The 20,857-nt window shown below is 42.6% G+C and overlaps 1 protein-coding gene across 1 annotated transcript; it reads right to left on the bottom strand.

The window, feature by feature from the left end:
- Positions 1–3,386: 3,386 nt before the first annotated feature.
- LOC139227184 (sterile alpha motif domain-containing protein 9-like) lies at positions 3,387–18,955 on the bottom strand. Its single transcript, XM_070858246.1, has 2 exons — positions 18,934–18,955; positions 3,387–7,962 (listed from the first exon to the last, which is right to left on the bottom strand). Exons 1-2 carry the CDS (start codon positions 18,935–18,937, stop codon positions 3,818–3,820), a joined length of 4,149 nt encoding a protein of 1,382 aa, XP_070714347.1. The 5' UTR covers positions 18,938–18,955; the 3' UTR covers positions 3,387–3,817.
- Between the last annotated feature and the right edge of the window lie 1,902 nt (positions 18,956–20,857).

The following is a 20,857-nucleotide window of genomic DNA, read 5'->3' as shown; positions in this document are numbered from 1 at the left end:
TGTTTTGGATTGAACAGCTGTTTGAACTTGCTGTTGAATGTATTGGTCATTTATGTGACCTTGTGCAAAAATCAATGAACACAATCTTGCAAATAAGTAGTGTAACCATGCCTGCATCTTGTTACTCTTTAGATGAAAGGTGATTTGGATATGCAATTTAAAAAAAGAGTAATTATGTTATTGTTATCCTTTGTTTAAAAGCAATGACATGTCACATCAACAACCCATCAACTGCATTTATACAGCGCCTTTAATGTAGAAAAAATATCATTTGCAACCAGAAGATCTAAAGCAAAACACCGTAAAATCGAGGTGGCTGAGAGACCAACAAATGTCTGGATACCTCTAATTAACACATTTAGGACATTGCAGGTGAGTGCACTTCTCTATTTTGCAATTGAAATTAGTGGCATTTTATCACCAGAGTTCATTAATTCTTCCATTGTAAGTACAAATGTAATGTAAATAAGGTCAGCTGTTGATATGGTCAATTGCAAGTGAAGAATACTGCTGCTGTTATTATAATGCCAATAACTGAAACATTAAATATCACAAGTTCCCTATATTCACAAAAATGTTTATTCATAAAGTGTTACAACGTGGAAACAGTTTACAAATAGTTTGCAATGCTGAAATTCATCAGCGCAGATTTTTTTTAAAAGACATCCACCAACATTTTCAATTTAGATTACTTCATTTTGAAATCCAGGATTCTACAAGCATAAAAACATATTGGCCTGGAATTTGCAGTGGGTAATAACAGTGAACAAACAGCATTATTACCCCTTTGAAACTGACTGCAATTTCAGGATGTAGGGCAAGCGCATCTAACACAGAAATCCTGAAGGTACACGCTGTCATTCACTGGCAGCATCGTGCATCCCTCCCCCACTGCTGACAGTCAGTGTAATCTGTCAAATCAGGGAAACAGACAAAAACTTGGGCTCCTCTGCGGTAATATTGCTGCTAAATAGCCCATTAAAAGTTAGACCCTTTGAATTAGGTGTAACTGGGATTTTAACAGCGGATTGACTGCAAAAACAAAGGTTATGGCCCTGAAAGCTCATTTTAGTTTTGTGGAGTGTCAAATTTTTCCAATTTGATAAAAATTAACATTTTAAAGAAACTTTAAAAATATATATTTTTTTTTGAAGTCTGATCATTTTTATTTCAGGTTTGCCTTTTCCCCATGTGAGAGCCCCAATCTTTGTTTTGCTCTCTCTAACATTTTTTTTAAATTAGACCTAAAAATTCGGGTCATTTGGGCCTCCCGTGAGTGCACCTCGGGACTTTTCGCCTGGGCGCTGCGCCGCTAATGACACCCACTAAATTCCGCAGGAGTTTAACAGCGGCGGCAACCCGTAGCGCCCCGCTTCACTGCGCCAGCGATTATGACATCACCGTGTGCAGCATCCTGGACCCTAAATTGGGTATCACCCCCTGAAGCTGCGCCATGCAATGCCAGCTGGCTGCTCGCAGGAGGGGGGGGCGGGGTAATTAAAGGGGAGGTGTGGGCCATTATAAAAAGAATTCAACCGACTGTGCTGAGCGTCCCATTGGTGCTTTTGAACGCAGGGTCTATGCTACGATCGGTCAGCCCGGCACTGTTGGCATGGCACACCCCCGCTCCCTGGTAGTCCAGGGAGGCCCCTTTCATTACTGCAGAGTTTGCAGCTTGGGCCCTTCCCTTTTAATTAAGGGAAGAGCTCCTCCTACGCGGCAGCACCACATGACCCAGTGTGTAGCACGCCCCGCTCCCAATGCGCCCGCCTCACTATCGCCTCAGAAAGGAAGTGGAGCACGTTATTTTACGCTCCACTTTCTTTCGGGGGCAGTAACCAGAATTTAGCGATTGGGGCGGGACTTCCATGCCTGCCGCAAAATGTCCCACCTCCCAGATGTTACCACCTACAAATGGGGCGCAACGGAATTTTCCCCCCTTAGAATCAAAGGCGCTTCCTCACTTCCTGGTTCATTGTCTGTGAAAATTCTGCATTGTGATTGATTGCTTTGACAGCTTGTTGATGTCACAGCAGCTCGCATTAGGGATTCCCCATTAACTTGCGTTGATTTCAATTGCCCATCGGAAAAGCCAAACCTTGAGATCTTTGTGGGAAGTTTACTTTGTGGCCAGTGGTGAACGCCTTTGCTTCGCTGCTGACTGTAAATTATGGGCAATAGAAATTCACAAATTTATTTTGTTTCCATCCCAGAAAGGCTCATTAAACATTGCTAAAATACAGTGCTCATTACTTAAAGTACAGTGACAATAAAAACTAAATAAACTTATTGACACATTTGAAACCATCATAATCTAATTGGAAAATCTAGTAAAAACACAATTACACATTGGGAAATCAATACATTCCTATACAGGGAAGGCAACATATACAAGAGGCAGTACCCTAACTGCAAGCCTAAATGTGCCCTGACTTGAAGTTCCTCGTTTAAAAAAAAAAATAGTGGAATGCCTATTCTTCTCCATAATTAACAACTAACTAACAGTTCCACATTATTTAGTGAGTCAGTACTTACAAAAACTGCCTATTAATCTTATATTACTATACTGTCACTAGTAGAGTGGACAAGGGAGAACCAGTGGATGTGGTGTATTTGGACTTTCAAAAGGCTTTTGACAAGGTCCCACACAAGAGATTGGTGTGCAAAATTAAAGCACATGGTATTGGGGGTAATGTACTGACGTGGATAGAGAACTGGTTGGCAGACAGGAAGCAGAGATTCGGGATAAACAGGTCCTTTTCAGAATGGCAGGCAATGACTAGTGGGGTACCGGAGGGCTCAGTGCTGGGACCCCAGCTATTTACAATATACATTAATGATTTAGATGAAGGAATTGATGTAATATCTCCAAGTTTGCAGATGACACTAAGCTGGGTGGCAGTTGAGCTGTGAGGAGGACGCTAAGAGGCTGCAGGGTGACTTGGACAGGTTAGGTGAGTGGGCAATGCATGGCAGATACAGTATAATGTGGATAAATGTGAGGTTATCCACTTTGGTTCATCAATCACTGAAAGTTGGCATGCAGGTACAGCAGGCGGTGAAAAAGGCAAATGGTATGTTGGCCTTCATAGCTAGGGGATTTGAGTATAGGAGCAGGGAGGTCTTACTGCAGTTAAACAGAGCCTTGGTGAGGCCTCACCTGGAATATTATGTTCAGTTTTGGTCTCCTAATCTGAGGAAGGACGTTCTTGCTATTGAGGGAGTGCAGCGAAGGTTCACCAGACTGATTCCAGGGATGGCAGGACTGACATATGAGGAGAGACTGGATCGACTGGACCTGTATTCACTGGAGTTTAGAAGGATGAGAGGGGATCTCATAGAAACATATAAAATTCTGACGGGACTGGACAGGTTAGATGCAGGAAGAATGTTCCCGATGTTGGGGAAGTCCAGAACCAGGGGACACAGTCTAAGGATAAGGGGTGAGCCATTTAGGACTGAGATGAGGAGAAATTTCTTCACTCAGAGAGTTGTTAACCTGTGGAATTCTCTACTGCAGAGAGATATTGATGCCAATTCATTGGATATATTCAAGAGGGAGTTTGATATGGCCCTTACTGCTAAAGGGATCAAGGGGTATGGAGAGAAAGCAGGAAAGGGGTACTGGGGTGAATGATCAGCCATGATCTTATTGAATGGTGGTGCAGGCTCGAAGGACCGAATGGCCTACTCCTGCACCTATTTTCTATGTTTCTATGTCACCATTTCACTACAGTACTGAATAACAAATGTTGCCTGTAGAGCACTGAGTACACAGTAAACCCAATAATAAGAGATAATTACTACTGCCCACCGATTACAAATGTATTCTCTCCTGAGCGCCATCCTTGGTCTCATTCTGAATGTTATAAGCAACACAGCCTCGCAATGTAAATCCTAAATAAAATGAAACTCTTCTGCTCCCAGGTGGTACAGAACATTTGGGTGCACGATGGACGGGAACCTTACTTTCTCTGCAGTGCCCTTGGACATAAAGCTTGTTGCCTTCAGTCCAGCCCTCAATGCGCTGTGGCATGTTCTGATCTGCTTCCCATGTGTAATTACCATCACTACGAGACATGTATCTGTTGTGGATAAACCGCTGAAAGCCACTTCCAGATCCAAGGAAAAAATGAGGGTAAGTAGGTTTTTTCCCAACCTGGGCATCCTTTATTTTGGTCTTGTACAGGCTGTCCATGGTGTTCAATGCATCAATTAAACACGTATTGTTTTCCTCTCCTGAATCATTGTCAGCTTCAGCTTCTGGCCAGTACAATAGCACCTGTATGAAGTATGGCATAGGGGACTGTCCAGGATAGCTCATTTCACACAGGAGAAAGCTAAACTCACCAAGTTTCTTTTTAGAAATGTTAGCTTCAGGAGAGTTGGGGGACGCGATGGCTAGGGCAATGTGCGATAAAATGTAGTTTTCTAGATCATTTTTATCAGAAAATCCTTGTTCATTAGTGTACAACTGTATTATTTTCATTAAATTTTCAGGAACTAATGAAAACATTTTAGTGAATCTTCCACCACCCAGGCAATTAATTTTGTGACATTTTAATAATGGCATCACATCTTCCATATTCTCTTGTCTCAGCATCTGGTCACTGGAATAACAGAAGAAAGATGAGAATAGTTTTTCAGTTTTTTTTAATTCCTCAAAAAGTTTCTTCTCAGGAAGCATTCTCTCAGTGTGTTCGTCAGACTGGAAGTAGGCCATGTATTCATAAATTGATTCTATTGCTTTGCAAACGTTATTGTGTAATCCCTTTATTTTTCTATGAAACTCATTCCATGGGGTTTCTATTTGTTCCGGGATCCAATCGGTCAGCAAATACTTTACCAGTTTTATGTAGCAGCCATCCTTGTATTCAAATATGCCAAGTGAAGACATAAAGTTCACAACATAACACTCAACCTCTACTTCACCAAAATAGCCAGCGTTATTCCAGTCAGACTCTGACTTGGATGCTTCTTGGGAACCCTGGAATGCATCAATTGCCTTTAGTGCCATCTCTATTGCTTCTCCAAATCTCTGTGGAGAAGATCGTACTTTATATAGCTCTGCCAGACTGTAGACTGATTTAAGCCACTTCTTATACATTTCACCTTCTGTGTGCAAAATGTAAGAATTGGATGGCTGTAATAACCTGGCTTTTTTTACCCATAACTCAGCTTTTTCAAACTCTTTCTCTTGGCACAAGAATCTAACAAGTTGCTGAGCCACAAAAGCATCCTTATCAAAACATTCACAGGCTCTTTCCAGAACACCTACAGCTTTAGTTTTATTCTCATGTTTAGATATATGTGCAATAAGGGAAGGAAAAGAACGTTTGACTTTATCTGTGTTGTTTTTTCTTTGAACAAAGAGTTGCCTAATGAATTTCACTACTTGTGTGGCAGACCGGTGTTTGAAAAATACATTCTCCTCAAGAAGGTGGGTAACAGCCTGACTTTGAGGTTGTAGGGACTTCATCTGATTTAATATTTCTTCTGCAACTTTCCAATGTATTATTCGGATGCACAGGAGTTCTGTTGCAGGTTCATACAAACGAGAGAGCAGACAGCCTGCTGTTTCTCTTAAGTTACTCTCAACAGTAAGGTGCTGTGAGCGTTCACTTTGAAGCCATCGATTTATGAATGCCTCACACTGAGATATCGTGACGTATGAATCCTCGACATAATGATTTAGCAATGCAATGGATCCAATTAGATTAAGAACATCAGATGTCTGTTGAATACTTTCCAGCAGTTCCTCCACGGATTTTGTAAGATAGACCTGATCATATTCTTTGGTCATTAGAACAAATGTAAGAATAGAATGTTCTTTGTAATGGGCTTTAAGGTTGCCCAGTTTTCTTTTAAACAATGCTTTTTCCCTGTTTGATAACTTATAATTAACATGCACAATGCCAGCTGCGTTGGTTGATGTTTCTGTCACTTTAGACCGCTTGCAGTGCAGTAGAATAAAGTTTGGTTTTGAAGGATAATCAACAACTGCTCGTGCCAGATGGATCTTCAATTCCTCAATGTATTCCTCATCACAATCTTCAACAAGCAGAAGCACTGGTAAACTCTTGCCATTCTCTTCGTTCTCCTGTAATTTAACTGCCTGCTCACAGACAGATTTTACAGGGTGTGATGTGTTGACAGTTGCACATCTAAGTGTTTTCCTGAAGTCCCACAGGACGTGCCGAGCCACAGTACTTCCTCCGCTGCCAGGCTGGTGACTTATAGTCACAGTGATCACTGGCTCCTTTGAAATTTCTCCTTCTAACACCGAATTCAGATGGTTTTTCACTATTTCATATGCATCTCTTTTTATAATTGCTCCACAATGCCTATTATCAGCTAGCCAGAAATTAGTCCAACTGACTTTGCCACCTCTGTAAAAATCCATCTCCTTGTCTCTGATTTCTTTAAGCCACTCTTCATCCTTTGCATCAACATCTATCCAGCTGCACTCATCTGATCTCAGCACTTCAAGAAAAGGCAGCAGATCGTCATATTTTCCTTCAACTTGTAACTGCTTGAAACGTGGCTCTGAATATTGTATGATCTGAATCATTGTGTCTAAATGGCTAAGCTTTGTTCCGACAATACTCAGATTATTAAGAGTTTCTCTATTATACGAGGTCTGCAAAAGACTTGTCCAGCTATTGTAATTTTCTCTACCTTCCGCAATGCATTTTATGTTATTTCTGTCATTCATTCCATCATAGAATTCATAAAACGCCTGTGCTAGTGGCTGATTTGCTGGTGACAGCAAAAGAAAAAGTACCTCAAACGATCCTGGGGGAAGGATTGTATTGCAGATTTGTGATATGATATTTGCCAGGTGCTGCCTTCTGGTTTCCATCCAGGTTCTTGCATCATAAGGTTCTTGCTCAGCATTGTCGTTTTGTCCATTGCAAAATATCCAGCTGGTTTGATGAAAGGAATTCTTCTTTATACCATCAACCAATGAACCACTTTCAGTGAAGCATTCTTCTAAGAAATGAGGACTGGCTTTGGAATACAGACTGTATAAACCTTGTATCTTAGAATTAGGATCAAAATCTAAAACACAGAAAAACCTCATTCCTAACAAAAAGCTGAGATTCTCTAAATCTTCCTTTTTGCAACTGTCGGTGACTAGAATATACTTCACTTCGCTTTTCATGTGTTTCTTTATACTTGTGAACAGTTCGGCTAGTTTCCTATATACATCATCTCTGTCAAGCTCTTCACCGCGCTCCGCCTTTTCTCTTTTAAAATCTCGGTCTCGTATGGACTCGGGCATTGTGTAAATATCTTTACAAGAAGCTGCTCCTTGTCTGTTGTAGATTGAGGGCCGAACATATACTACACTCCCGCTTTTGGACTTGGCGAGGTCAGGAAGTTGCACTGTATAAAAAGTCCCTTTCACCACGGATAATGATGGAACAATGTCAACTTCAATAACAAAATGTTGCTCTCCAGTACCATCATTTAACACTTCAACAAACCTTGGCGGACGAATCGAATGTTCAGCATGAGTGCGATACTTTTTTAAAAAGCACCCTTCGATATACTTATCTCGTGCCTGAATAAAAAGTTGCGGATTCTGGACAGGAACACCCAGTATCTCACCATGTACATATTCTCCACCATCCTCAACTCCAAAATGAATCGTCCCATTGGTTCTACTGTTCATACAGGCAGCACCAAACCTAATAACCTCCCTTGCAAATTTTATTTCCTGCTCAAACGCATCCCTCTGTGCAGCATGTTGAAAAGATTTAAACTCGTGACACGGATTAATTAAATTTTTGCTACCCGATTCTGGTGGAAGTACTTTGCCTTTTTCATATTTAAATTCTGCATCTTCTTTGTCGAAAGGATGGGGGTTACACTGAATGTAACCTGTCGGCTTCTCCTCCGGGACAGAGGAAGCTGCTTCTGCCTCATTCACATGAGTTACTTTTTCTGGAGGTTTCTCTGAGAAATAAAATATATATTTAAAATGAACAAACTGCTGAGCAAAAGTAAGTTTTCACTGTTAATGTATAATTTGCAAAAGAAAATCCATATTTACCTGTTAACCCTAGTGCTGAATCTGAAGTTACAATATTCAATATTTGAAATATTAGCACAAAATTAAAATCTGTCCAGTAATTCAAAAGCTTTCCGCAAGAACGGTGCTATTCTGGGCAGACATTGACTGTTTTGAAGACGAGTTATAGTGCAGGGTAAATATTTAATGCTATGGAAATTGGAACTACTTTTGTACATAACGCTTCCTTATGGGCTGGATCTGGGTGGAGTAGAACACCGCACAGTGTATGCCGTTAGTTAGACATTTTCCTGCACCCTTCAACTTGAAAATCTTTTGCACTGTAACTTGCTGAAAGTGCAAGCTTATAACGGCATGGCAAGAAAATTAGTGAACGGTGGGACCAGTCTATCTCTTTAACAAATGAGGGTTAAGGATTGATAAAGAAACAATTGAACGACAGAGAAGTAGGGTGAATTTGTTTGGATGAATTAGAATCAAATCAGGTACAGAAACGATAATAGAGAAGGAAAGTTAGATTAAGAGTGAGAAAAAAGAAACAGAAAGGAAAAGTAAGAAAAAATTTTTAAAATGTACATTTTTTTAAATTCCCCACAACAATTTACTACATGTGGAATGAGATTGAACACTTTGAATTGTTCAATTTCTGGGTCAGAAAGGTTAATTGACATTGCATTGACAATCATCATTGTTGAAAGGGTACTTGCGCTCTTAATTGCAATACCGTAACTTTCTGCGGCATGTTTAATGGGCAATTAATGTGCAAGTCCAGCAAGTTCTTAGAAATAATGGGGAGGGTAAAGGCGAGATGCCATTTGAGAGAAGCAAGCGGCAGAGCGGCGTAAATCAACCAGCAAGTTCTCAAGATCCCAACTCACACTGTGTGTCATTCTTGCGCCATTATTCTTCCAGCAAGTTCCAGACAACACTTTTTTCCAGTTTTTTCCATTTCCTTCCCTTCCTGCGGACATTAGTTGTGTAGACGCAGGCAGACTTCAGCACATCACCAGTGATCTTCATGTGTGAGTCTAGATGGTGAGTGGGCATCACAAGTCCTATCCTCACAGTCCACTTAAGTGCCTTTTTCAGCAAGAGGCACTGGATAATGGCCAGGAGCAGGAACGTCAGCTCCAACTGCAACCTTGGTTGAGATCAACTGCCCCATCACAAACCAAGAATTACAGCTGGGACCTTCTGGTTCTTGCGGCTTAATGTATCCTGGCCAACATTTATCCCTCAACCAAAACCACTGAAAAGTGGTGTAGTGGTTATGTTACTGGATTAGTAATACATAGGCCTAGGTTTATAAGCCAGTTTAGATCCCACGAAGGTTGTTTGAAAATTTGAATTCAGTTAAAAAAAATCTGGAAATAAAAACCTAATATCAGTAAAAGTGACCATGAAATTATCGGATTGTCGTAAAAACCCATCTGGTTCATTAATGGCCTTTAGGGAAGGAAATCTACTGTCCTTACCTGGTCTGGCCGTTTAATGACTCCAGTCCCACACCTTCGTGGTTGACTCCTAACTGCCCTCTGACGTGGCCTAGCAAGCCGTTAAGTTAAGGACAACTAGGAATGAGCAATAAATGTGCAGCAACACCTAAATCCAGAGAATTATGTTTTTAAATGTGATCATTTATTACATTACTGTTTGTGGGAGCTTGCTATGCACACATCGGCTGCCGTGTCTCCCTACATTACAACAGTGATTAAACTTCAAAAGTACATAATTGGCTGTGAAGTGCTTTGGGACATCCTGTGGTCATGAAAGGTGCTATATAAATGCAAGTTATTTTCTTTCTAATGCTAAGTTAAGTGTTGCTTTTTATTCACTAGGCTATTGAGGCTACTTTATTTTTTTTATTAGGTACTATTTTTGTAATAATCATATTTACAGAGACCCAATGAACCCTGTGGTCAAAGATCTAAATTTTGCATTGGGGAATGTGATTTGCTTCCTGTATGCGCCTCAATAATTGGTGGCAATGGGATCAGATTGTTTACAGATTGAACACAGGCCTTTACTGATAGGGCGTATGTATGTCAGTGTCCACCAAATATTCACTATACAACAATGGTTCCAGGGATGAGAGACTTCAGTTACGTTGATAGACTAGCAAGCTGGAATAAAAACAGAAAATGCTGGAAATCTCAGCAGGTCAGGCAACATCTGTGGAGAGGAAGCAGAGTTAACGTTGCGGGTCTGGAGTGTGTCCGGAAAGAACAGAAAGGGGGAGGGGAAGAAAGAACAAAAGGGAAGGTCTGTGATAGGTTGGAACACAGGAGAGATTAGAGAGACAAAAGGGATGATGGCCCAAATTCAAATGGGGTTGTTCTCCTTGAAGCAGAGACAGTTAAGAGGAGATTTGATAGAGGTGTTCAAAATCATGATGGTTCTAGACAGATTAGATAGAGAGAAACTATTCCCATTGGCAGAAGGGTCGAGAACCAGAGGAAACAGATTTAAGGTGATTAGCGAAAGAATCAAAGGCAATATGAGGAAAAACTTTTTTATGCAGCGAGAGGTTGGGATCTGGAATGCACGGCCTGAAAGGGTGGTGGTGGCAGACTCAATCGTGGCTTTCAAAAGGTATTTGGATAAGTACCTGAAGGATAAAGATTTGCAGGGCTACAGAGAAAGGGCGGGGAATGGGAAGAGCTGAATTGCTCTTGTAGATAGCCGGCATGGGCTCGATGGGCCAAATGGCCTCCTTCTATGCTGTAACCATTCTATGGGCTCAATTTTCCCCAGGCCCGTTTTCTGGTGTATTGCCAGAGTTACGCCCGTTTTTCTAGGCCAGAAATGCGCCAGAAATAATTTGCCAATGTTTCCCCGATGTATAATTCGAGTTTGGCGCCGCGCAGCGTGTCCAGTCGCCGCAGTGGGTGGGGCGTGCTGTCTGCACCAAAAAGCGAAGTCGCACCTTTTGCGCATGTGCGGAAAAAAAGGTTACGTTTTTGGCGTTGTTCTAATGGATGCACATGCTCAGTGCAGCTCAGATTTGGCTTTCGGCCATTTTTAAAGAGCCAGTTGTGTGTGTTAGAATGTTGAATACTGTGTGAGAGCATTGGAAAGATTGCAGCTGCAGCAATACAAGATGCAACATAAAATCATAAGAACATAAGAAATAAGAGCAGGAGTAGGCCATTGGCCCCTCGAGCCTGCTTCGCCATTTAATACGATCATGACTGATCTGATCATGGACTCAGCTCCATTTCCCTGCCCACTCCCCATAACCACTTTATTACCTTATCGCTCAAAAATCTGTCTATCTCCGCCTTAAATATATTCAGTGATCCGGCCTCCACAGCTCTCTGTGGCAGAGAATTCCATAAATTTACAATCCTCTGAGCGAAGAAATTTCTCCTCATCTCAATTTTAAATGGGCGGCCCCCTTATTCTAAGACTATGGGCCCAAGTTTCCACACGATAAAAAACAGGCGCCCCTCCGAGCTGGGCGCCCGTTTTTCGCGCCTAAAAAAAACCGCGCTATTCTCGAGCGCCCTGCAGCTCCTTGTCTGCCTGGCGCGGCACCCAGGGGGGCGGAGCCTACACTCGTGCCGACTTTGTAAGTGGGAGGGGGCAGGTACCATTTAAATTAGTTTTTTTCCTGCCGGCAACGCTGCGCGTGCGCGTTGGAGCGTTCGCGCATGCTCAGTGTGAAGGAAACATTGGCACTCGGCCATTTTTGTAGTTCTTTGTAGCTTTTAATTTTTGAAAATTTTTTAATAAAAGCACATTGCCATCAGCACTGAGGCTTCCTGCAGCAGTGAGAAGGTGCAGGAAGCCCCCCGCGGGAACGAACGGAATGGCTTCCCCCCCTCCCCCCCCCCGCGGGAACGAACGGAACGGCTCCCCCCCTCCCCCCCGCGGGAACGAACGGAACGGCTGCCCCCCTCCCCCCCCCCCCGCGGGAACGAACGGAACGGCTCCCCCCCTCCCCCCCGCGGGAACGAACGGAACGGCTCCCCCCCTCCCCCTACCCCGCGGGAATGAACGGAACGGCTCTCCCCCTCCCCCCCCCCCTCCTCCGGAACGAACGATGGCTGAAGCACTTTCACACAGGTAGGAAGATGGTTTATTTAATCTTTTCTTTGCTTATAAATGTTTATTCAGATTGGATTTATTTGTATAATATTTGTAGAAGTATAAATAAGGATTTATTATAGAATTTAATGACTTCCCTCCCCCCTCCCCCCCCCCACCTCGTTCTGGACGCCTAATTTGTAACCTGCGCCTGATTTTTTTAATGTGTAGAACAGGTTTTTTCGTTCTACAAAAATCTTCACTTGCTCCATTCTAAGTTAGTTTGGAGTACGTTTTCACTGTGGAAACTTTGAAATCAGGCGTCAGTGGCCGGACACGCCCCCTTTTGAAGAAAAAATTTTGTTCCAAAGTGGAACTGTTCTACCTGACTAGAACTGCAGAAAAATCCTATGAGTGGAAATATCCTCTCTGCATCCACCTTGTCGAGCCCCCTCATTATCTTATATGTTTCAATAAGATCACTCTCATTCTTCTGAACTCCAATGTGTATAGGCCCAACCGACTCAACAATAAGTCAACTCCCTCATCTCCGGAATCAACCTAGTGAACCTTCTCTGAACAGCCTTCAATGCAAGTATATCCTTCCTTAAATACAGAGACCAAAACTGTACGCAGTACTCCAGGTGTGGCCTCACCAATACCCTGTACAGTTGTAGCAGGACTTCTCTGCATTTCTACTCTATCCCCCTTACAATAAAGGCCAACATTCCATTTGCCTTCCTGATTACTTGCTGTACCTGCATACTAACTTTTGTGTTTCATGCACAAGGATCCCCAGGTCCCTCTGTACTGCAACACTTTGCAATTTTTCTCCATTTAAATTATAATTTATTTCTGTCAAAGTGGATAACCTCACATTTTCTCACATTATACTCCATCTGCCAAATCTTTGCCCACTCACTTAGCCTGTCTATATCCCTTTGCAGATTTTTTATGTCCTCCTCACAATTTGTTTTCCCACCTATCTTTGGCTACATTACACTCAGTCCCTTCATCCAAGTCATTAATATAGATTGTAAATAGTTGAGGACCCAGCACCGATCCCTGTGGCACCCCACTAGTCACTGTTCGCCAACCGGAAAATGATCCATTTATCCCGACTCTCTGTTTTCTGTTAGTTAGCCAATCCTCTATCCATGCTAATATATTACCCCCAACCACATGAGCTTTTATCTTGTGCAGTAACCTTTTATATGGCACCTTATCGAATGCCTTCTGGAAATCCAAATACACCACATCCACTGGTTCCCCCTTATCCACCCTGCTCATTACATCCTCAAAGCATCCCAGCAAATTTGTCAAACATGATTTCCCTTTCATAAAACCATGCTGATTCTACTTGATTGAATTATGCTTTTCCAAATGTTCTGCTACTGCTGCCTTATTAATGGATTCCAGCATTTTCCCAATGACAGATGTTAGGCTAACTGGTCTATAGTTTTCTGCAGTGCAAGGACCAAGAATTTCTCACAGGGTGAAGTGGAGGCACTAGTTACTGTGATTGAGAACAGATGGCAGGAGCTGGAAACCAGCAGAGGTCACATTAAAGTTCCACCAAAAGAAATGAAGAAACGCTGGAATCAACTTGCAGAAGATTACTGTGCAATGGTGACCACCCCGAGATCTGGAGGCCAGTGTACGAAGAAGTGGCAGGACCTTGGTCAAGTAGTGAGTATAAGTAATATTTTTATTTATTCAATGGAATTGTAATTGTAAATGTGACCATCTGTATGTTCCACCCAGCAGAACAACACCCTCTCTAAAAAGTTGCATTTTCATCTTTGCAGAGGAAGATAGCACATAATAAAAGGGAAAGAACTTGAACAGGAGGAGGCCCGGCAAATCTGCACCCACTGACACCCTTGGAAGAGAGAGTCGCTGCTTTGATGGGTCCTGCCTGCAGAAAAGAACCACCACTGCACAAGCTGGGCCCACACTCCAGGGAGAGGGTAATTCCTGCAAATTCATCATGGTCCTTCAAATCAGCCTGCTGTCTGGCCTGCGATGTGTGAGCCTACTCATACCACCCACCCTGCCCCCTCCTCTGCTGTTAACCACTTGACTGTTCTGTTATATTTTGCAGAACTTGAGGCCAACCCTGACGATGCAGAAGAAGATTCAAACGTGGACGAGCCTGAAGAGAAGAACATCTTCCAATCCATCCATGGGGAGGGGGGAGGAGGTGAAGCAGCTCCCACTGTTGCACTGGCTGTGGAGGTGGTGCCGCTCATGGAGGTGACAACCCCTTCCATGACTAGTGGTTTGAGTGTTGGTGGGACATTCCATGGTTTCACGCCTTCCGAGGTGTGAGTCCCAGTGGTGTGGTGCAGCGAGGCACACCAAGGGCCCTACCGTCCCAGGCTACGGCTCCCAGTGGCAGTGAGGCACACCCGTGGGGAGGAGGGGAAGGAGAGCTCGACTGCACTCTCCTGAGGTGCAGGATCTAACAGATGTGATTCAAAAGATGTAATTGAGTGCGGAGAGCATTGACCTTACCCGATCACTCCTGGACGCCATCGGTGCGGCGAGTGATGAGGTAGAAGGACTGTCGGGAAAAGTAACGAGGAAATGGGAACGATATCCGGGACCATCAGTGAGGGAATAGTGGCCAGGGGGAGGGAACAGAACCTTGCGGTACCCCACTAGTCACTGCCTGCCATTCTGAAAAGTACCCATTTACTCCTACTCTTTGCTTCCTGTCTGACAACCAGTTCTCAATCCACGTCAGCACACTACCCCCAATCCCATGTGCTTTAACTTTGCACATTAATCTCCTGTGTGGGACCTTGTCGAAAGCCTTCTGAAAGTCCAAATATACCACATCAACTGGTTCTCCTTTGTCCACTTTACTGGAAACATCCTCAAAAAATTCCAGAAGAATTCAAGCATGATTTCCCTTTCACAAATCCATGCTGACTTGGACCTATCATGTCACCATTTTCCAAATGCGCTGCTATGACATCCTTAATAATTGATTCCACCATTTTACCCACTACTGAGGTCAGGCTGACCGGTCTATAATTCCCTGTTTTCTCTCTCCCTTCATTTTTAAAAAGTGGGGTTACATTGGCTACCCTCCACTCGATAGGAATTGATCCAGAGTCAATGGAATGTTGGAAAATGACTGTCAATGCATCCGCTATTTTCAAGGCCACCTCCTTAAGTACTCTGGGATGCAGTCCATCAGGCCCTGGGGATTTATCGGCCTTCAATCCCATCAATTTCTCCAACACAATTTCCTGACTAATAAAGATTTCCCTCAGTTCCTCCTTACTAGACCCTCTGACCCCTTTTATATCCGGAAGGTTGTTTGTGTCCTCCTTAGTGAATACCGAACCAAAGTACTTGTTCAATTGGTCTGCCATTTCTTTGTTCCCCGTTATGACTTCCCCTAATTCTGACTGCAGAGGACCTACGTTTGTCTTTACTAACCTTTTTCTCTTTACATACCTATAGAAACTTTTGCAATCCGCCTTAATGTTCCCTGCAAGCTTCTTCTCGCACTCCATTTTCCCTGCCCTAATCAAACCCTTTGTCCTCCTCTGCTGAGTTCTAAATCTCTCCCAGTCCCCGGGTTCGCTGCTATTTCTGGCCAATTTGTATGCCACTTCCTTGGCTTTAATACTATCCCTGATTTTCCTTGATAGCCACGGTTGAGCCACCTTCCCTTTTTTATTTTTACGCCAGACAGGAATGTACAATTGTTGTAATTCATCCATGCGGTCTCTAAATGTCTGCCATTGCCCATCCACAGTCAACCCCTTAAGTATCATTCGCCAATCTATCCTAGCCAATTCACGCCTCATACCTTCAAAGTTACCCTTCTTTAAGTTCTGGACCATGGTCTCTGAATTAACTGTTTCATTCTCCATCCTAATGCAGAATTCCACCATATTATGGTCACTCTTTCCCAAGGGGCCTTGCACAATGAGATTGCTAATTAATCCTCTCTCATTACACAACACCCAGTCTAAGATAGCCTCCCCCCTAGTTGGTTCCTCGACATATTGGTCTAGAAAACCATCCCTTATGCACTCCGGGAAATCCTCCTCCACCGTATTGCTTCCAGTTTGGCTAGCCCAATCTATGTGCATATTAAAGTCACCCATGATAACTGCTGCACCTTTATTGCATGCACCCCTAATTTCCTGTTTGATGCCCTCCCCAACATCACTACTACTGTTTGGAGGTCTGTACACAACTCCCACTAACGTTTTTTGCCCTTTGGTGTTCTGCAGCTCTACCCATATAGATTCCACATCATCCAAGCTAATGTCTTTCCTAACTATTGCATTAATCTCCTCTTTAACCAGCAATGCTACCCCACCCCCTTTTCCTTTTATTCTATCCTTCCTGAATGTTGAATACCCCTGGATATTGAGTTCCCAGCCCTGATCATCCTGGAGCCACGTCTCCGTAATCCCAATCACATCATATTTGTTAACATCTATTTGCACAATTAATTCATCCACCTTATTGCGGATACTCCTTGCATTAAGACACAAAGCCTTCAGGCTGGTTTTTTTAACACCCTTTGTCCTTTTAGAATTTTGCTGTACAGTGGTCCTTTTTGTTCTTTGCCTTGGGTTTCTCTGCCCTCCACTTTTCCTCATCTCCTTTCTGTCTTTTGCTTTTGTCTCCCTCTGTCTCCCTGCATTGGTTCCCATCCCCCTGCCATATTAGTTTAACTCCTCCCCAACAGCACTAGCAAACACTCCCCCTAGGTCATTGCAATTATCCATACCCTTCATCCCAGAAGGGATAATCACTGATTTCAGAGATTAGTAAAAAGATTTCTCTGCTACACTTTTCCCTTTGGACCTGAACTTGCATTTCAGGTGTGAAACTATTGGTGCAGAGGTTATGTACTAGACTTGCCATTGACCCACCATCTTTAACATCACCACAGAGATGCTTCACATTGATGTTAAATGTAGTGTGCCAAAATGCTCTTTGATTGCAGAGACTCTGCTGGAGTATGTTTTCAATTCATTTTCTGTCAACTCCTTCTACTTCCATGAAAGAACAAAAATTATCTGACCTTCTATGTGACTATCTAACACTGCTTTTGCTGTCTCCTGAAGTCTTTGTTCTCGCTGTTTGTGAAACCCCTACTTTATTACTGTCAGCATATTTTGAGATTGTGCTCCGTATACTCAAATCTAAATCATCTACTTACACTGAGAATAAAAGTGGAACCAGCACAGTTTGAAGATTAAAACACTGCAGTGCTGGTTATCTGCTTCTTGTTACAGCCTGACAACTCTATCCAATATATTGCTCTTTTCTTTAAAGTATTTTATCTTTATGCTCAGATGTTTTAATATTTTGTATTCTAGTATCATGTTTTATTTCTCTTTCCTTTACTTTCTTTCTTTCTTGTTAGCTTTTTCTCTTGAGAACTTAGTTGCAGCACTCTCTCGCCACCATGCATTTTACTTGAGCATTCAGAAACAGTTGCAAAGCTCTGGCACAGCATTTTCTTTAATTACATTTTAGTTCATAATAATCTAGAAAAGAGAAGACTGAGGGATGACCTATTAGATCTTTCAGATACTGAAAGGGTTTAATATAGGGTAGATGTAGAGAAGCTGTTTCCACTTGTGGAGGGAGACCAAAATTATAGGCCATCAATATAAGATAGTCACTAATAAATCCAATAGGGAACTCAGGAGAAACTTCTTTACCCAGAGAGTTGTTGTAATGTGGAACTCGCTCCCACAGGGAGTGGTGGAAGGTGATGAAAATTGGGGATGCGTAGGAGGCTAGAATTGGGGAAGCGCAGAGATCCTGTATTAAAAACAGAAAATGCTGGAAGTACTCAGCAGGTCAGGCAGCATCTATGGAGAAGGAAACAGGGTTAACATTTCAGATTGATGACCTTTCATCAGAACTGGGAGACGCTAGAGAGAACAGCTTTTAAAGAATTACAGAGCCTGTGAAAAAGGGAAATAACAAAGGGAAAGGTCTGTGATAGGGTGGAGCGCAGGATTGACTAAATGTCAAAAGTAATGATGATGCAAAGAAAAATGAAATGATAAATAAATCAAGTAGAAGAACAAAAGGTAGTTCCAGAGGGGGTGTCAATGGTCACAGGAGAATATGAGAGCGGAGAAGAAAGCATGGAAAATCTGGCAAGGAGGAATGTGGTGGAGAAAGGCAGGTAGACTCGAGTAATTTCCAGGCCATGGGAGCTTTCTCCTCCAGGCGATATCGGTAAGCAAGTAGCATGTATAAGGTGAAGGAGTTCAATGTGGGGAAGGGTGAAGTGATGCACTTTGGGAGGATTAAAAGGGAAAGATAGTATGCTATAAATGGCATGATTTTGAAAAGTGTAAATGACCAGAGGGACCTTGGTTTTCGGGATCTGGAACGCTCTACCTGAAAAGCTGATGGAAGTTGATTCCATAAATAATTGTAAAAGGGAGTTGGATAGGTACTTGAGGATGAGGAACTTACAGGGTTATGGACAAAAAGCGGGGGTGTGGGACTGAGCATGGCAGCTCTTTCAAAGAGCCAGCACAGGCATGATGGGCCGAATGGCCTCTTTCTGTGCTGTAAGTATGATGTGATTCCACGATGTATCAGTGCTAATCTGCTAAAATTTACAGTTGGAAAAATCTACATTTTAATATGTTCTTAACGCAAAGACCTTTTCCAAAAATGTAAGTTTTCTGTGTATCCATTTCGCTAAAATGATATGCTTTTTCCTCTCCTCCAGCAAATTGCACGGGAGAATAGCGTCTATCCATACTTGTACAATTGGTTTGATAATTTTTCAAAAATTCCACTTCCATAAATGAGGCTAAGAATTTTAACAATTGATCCACAAATATTGTACTTACCCATTCCTGTTTTTCCAATGAACCATTAAATCAGGTTTTCAGCAATAAGTTCTGACTTGAAAATCAAACAGAAAAATATTAGCGTAGAAACTACTCAAGCGTCACACTTCATCTCTTTGTAATTTTGTTAACTGTATAAAAATAAATTATTGCTGGAAGCCAGTGCTATCTACATATTGTTAATAAACTGCAACATAGAAAGAACAAAAGATTTGCATTTATATGGTGCCTTTCTCAATCTCAAGACATCCTAAAGCGCTTTACAGCCAATTAAGTATTTTTGTAGTGTAGTCACTGTTGCACTGTAAGAAACGTGGCAGCCAATTAACACACAGCAAGATCCCACAAACAGCAATGAAATTAATGAGATCAACTGTTGGTTGAAGGACAAATGTTGGCCAGAATACCGGGAGAACTCACCTGCTCTTCTTCAAATAATGCCATGGGATCTTTAATGTACACTTGACAGGGCTGAGTTTAACAGCATTGCTTCAGTAACAGCACCATTCTAGTAAATCCCCTCTGCACCCACTCCAGGTGTGGTGCCCAGAATTGGCCACAATACTCTAGCTGGAGATTTGCAGGTTTTGTCTATGCTGCACGGGATGCTATCAATCTGAAGTGATTTTTGCAATACTTTGCAAGCTAAAAAAAATGGCAATAAAACACACATTAAGCGTATTTCACACACTCCCGATAATAAGCGTATTTCACACACTCCCGATAATAAGAACATAAGAATTAGGAACAGGAGTAGGCCATCTAGCCCCTCGAGCCTGCTCCGCCATTCAACAAGGTCATGGCTGATCTGGCCGTGGACTCAGCTCCACTTACCCGCCCTCTCCCCGTAACCCTTAATTCTCTTATTGGTTAAAAATCTATCTGTGATTTGAATACATTCAATGAGCTAGCCTCAACTGCTTCCTTGGGCAGAGAATTCCACAGATTCACAACCCTCTGGGAGAAGAAATTCCTTCTCAACTTGGTTTTAAATTGGCTCCCCCCGTATTTTGAGGCTGTGCCCCCAAGTTCTAGTCTCCCCAATCAGTGGAAACAACCTCTCTGCCTCTATCTTGTCTATCCCTTTCATTATTTTAAATGTTTCTATAAGATCACCCCTCATCCTTCTGAACTCCAACGAGTAAAGACCCAGTCTACTCAATCTATCATCATAAGGTAACCCTCTCATCTCCGGAATCAGCCTAGTGAATTGTCTCTGTACCCCCTCCAAAGCTAGTATATCCTTCCTTAAGTAAGGTGACCAAAACTGCATGCAGTACTCCAGGTGCGGCCTCACTAGTACCCTATACAGTTGCAGCTTTTGTACTCTATCCCTCTCGCAATGAAGGCCAACATTCCATTCGCCTTCCTGATTACCTGCTGCACTTGCAAACTAACTTTTTGGGATTTATGCACAAGGACCCCCAGGTCCCTCTGCACCGCAGCATGTTGTAATTTCTCCCCATTCAAATAATGTTCCCTTTTACTGTTTTTTTTCCCCCCCAAGGTGGATGACCTCACATTTTCGGACATTGTATTCCATCTGCCAAACCTTAGCCCATTCGCTTAACCTATCTAAATCTCTCTGTGTCCTCTACACAACCCGCTTTCCCACTAATCTTTGTGTCATCTGCAAATTTTGTTACACTACACTCTGTCCCCTCTTCCAGGTCATCTATGTATATTGTAAACAGTTGTGGTCCCAGCACCAATCCCTGTGGCACACCACTAACCACCGATTTCCAACCTGAAAAGGACCCATTTATCCCAACTCTCTGCTTTCTGTTAGCCAGCCAATTCTCGATCCATGCTAATACATTTCCTCTGACTCCGCGTACCTTTATCTTCTGCAGTAATCGTTTGTGTGGCACCTTATCGAATGCCTTTTGGAAATCTAAATACACCACATCCATCGGTACACCTC

The sequence above is a fragment of the Pristiophorus japonicus genome, chromosome 16, assembly GCF_044704955.1.
Source record: "Pristiophorus japonicus isolate sPriJap1 chromosome 16, sPriJap1.hap1, whole genome shotgun sequence".
NCBI lineage: Eukaryota > Metazoa > Chordata > Chondrichthyes > Pristiophoridae > Pristiophorus > Pristiophorus japonicus.
This window is presented reverse-complemented; position numbering and strand designations above follow the sequence as displayed.